General features: G+C 44.8%; 1 protein-coding gene across 1 annotated transcript; it reads left to right on the top strand.

The window, feature by feature from the left end:
• The first annotated feature begins 698 nt into the window (after positions 1 to 698).
• LOC136469915 (uncharacterized) lies at positions 699 to 1,183 on the top strand. Its single transcript, XM_066467932.1, has 2 exons — positions 699 to 933; positions 1,026 to 1,183. Exons 1-2 carry the CDS (start codon positions 699 to 701, stop codon positions 1,181 to 1,183), a joined length of 393 nt encoding a protein of 130 aa, XP_066324029.1.
• The last annotated feature ends 344 nt before the right edge of the window (positions 1,184 to 1,527 follow it).

Below are 1,527 nucleotides of genomic sequence, written 5' to 3'. Positions count from 1 at the left end.
TGACTTGTGGGCATGTCCACGGTCATTTAGTTAAGGTTAAGGTTTAAGGATATTATGAATAAATAGTTGGGTTTCGTTTTATCATGTTGTCCATCCTGTATCATTCGGAGCAGTCTGTCTTTATCAGTTCATATCTCATAATCTAGATGTCCAATGATCATGAAATTTTTATGGAGATAAGTAGACTTCAACATATTCCTTTTGGCTCTGGAATCACCTCAATACCTATTATAAATTGTGAGATACAGCTGTTGTAAGTTGAGGTTTCTGTGCTGTCAGAATTCCAGAATAGTACTTCTTGTTGTCTGTATTTGACTAAGTAAACGTCCGAATCTGGAAAAGTGTTCTAAATGAAAGTTGTAGAGAATTTCCTAAGATTTCCAGAAAGGTAAAATATGCAATCATATGATAAACATAGAGTGAGATATGCTCATTTTACTGCACTGCTATTGTCCAACTCGCTGGAAAAGTTTAGAACAAATATCTTCTTGTATACCCTACATATATCTCTTGTCTACACCTACTCTTGTTACACCAGTATCTTTTAAGAGTTATATGCTTGGACATGTGAGACTTATATGATGCATCTACAGATGGTGAACACCAGGAGGAACAACCAGGGAGGCGAGGAAATGCCACCACCACCCCTAGTCACCATGGAGCAGCTGATGATGATGCAGACACAGTTGCTTCAGCAGATGGCCCAGAATATGCAGAACATGGGGCAAGGGAATGGGAATGCACCCTCTCATGCCAGAGATAAGAGGGGAGAGTTCCTGAAAGGACACCCACCTGTATTCAAGCACTCTGCCGACCCACTCCAGGCTGACGACTGGCTACGTGCCATTGAGAGACAACTGGAGATTACTCAGTGTGATGATAAGGATAAGATTTATATGCTTCTGGACAGTTGCAAGGAGTTGCACTGTATTGGTGGGACTCATTCCACTTCGGCCGTACTGAAGCTAATCCCATCACTTGGGCTGAGTTCCGTAGTGCCTTTCGTACTCACCACGTGCCTGTAGGACTGATGAAGCTAAAGAAGGAGTTCTTGGCTCTCAAGCAAGGGAGCATGACCGTTGCTGAATATTGTGACAAGTTCATACAATTGTCACGGTATGCACCGACTGAGGTAGATGAGGACAGAAAGAGGCAGGAGCTGTTTATGGAGGGCTTAAAATGATGGACTCCAGTACCAGCTGTTGTCTCATACCTTTGCTAACTTCCAGCAGCTGGTGGACAAGGCTTTAGTGATTGAGAACAAGCGCCGCCAAATGGAGGACAAAAAGAGGAAATTTCAAGGATAGCAATCCGGGAGCAACTCTCGCTTCCGTGCCAACCCTCAACAAGCTCAACCTCAACAGCACTATCAAGGCCAGACAGGTCCCAACCGCAACCAGCAACCCTAGTGTGCACAGCAGCAGCAGTAGTACAAGGCACCAGCTCAGCGCCAGCAGCAGCCCAACAATGTACCTATGAGGAACAATGCCCCCAATGCTTCACAGAGGAATGGCGCACCAAAAGCGC

This window comes from Miscanthus floridulus, chromosome 8 (assembly GCF_019320115.1).
Source record: "Miscanthus floridulus cultivar M001 chromosome 8, ASM1932011v1, whole genome shotgun sequence".
Taxonomy (NCBI): domain Eukaryota; kingdom Viridiplantae; phylum Streptophyta; class Magnoliopsida; order Poales; family Poaceae; genus Miscanthus; species Miscanthus floridulus.
This window is presented reverse-complemented; position numbering and strand designations above follow the sequence as displayed.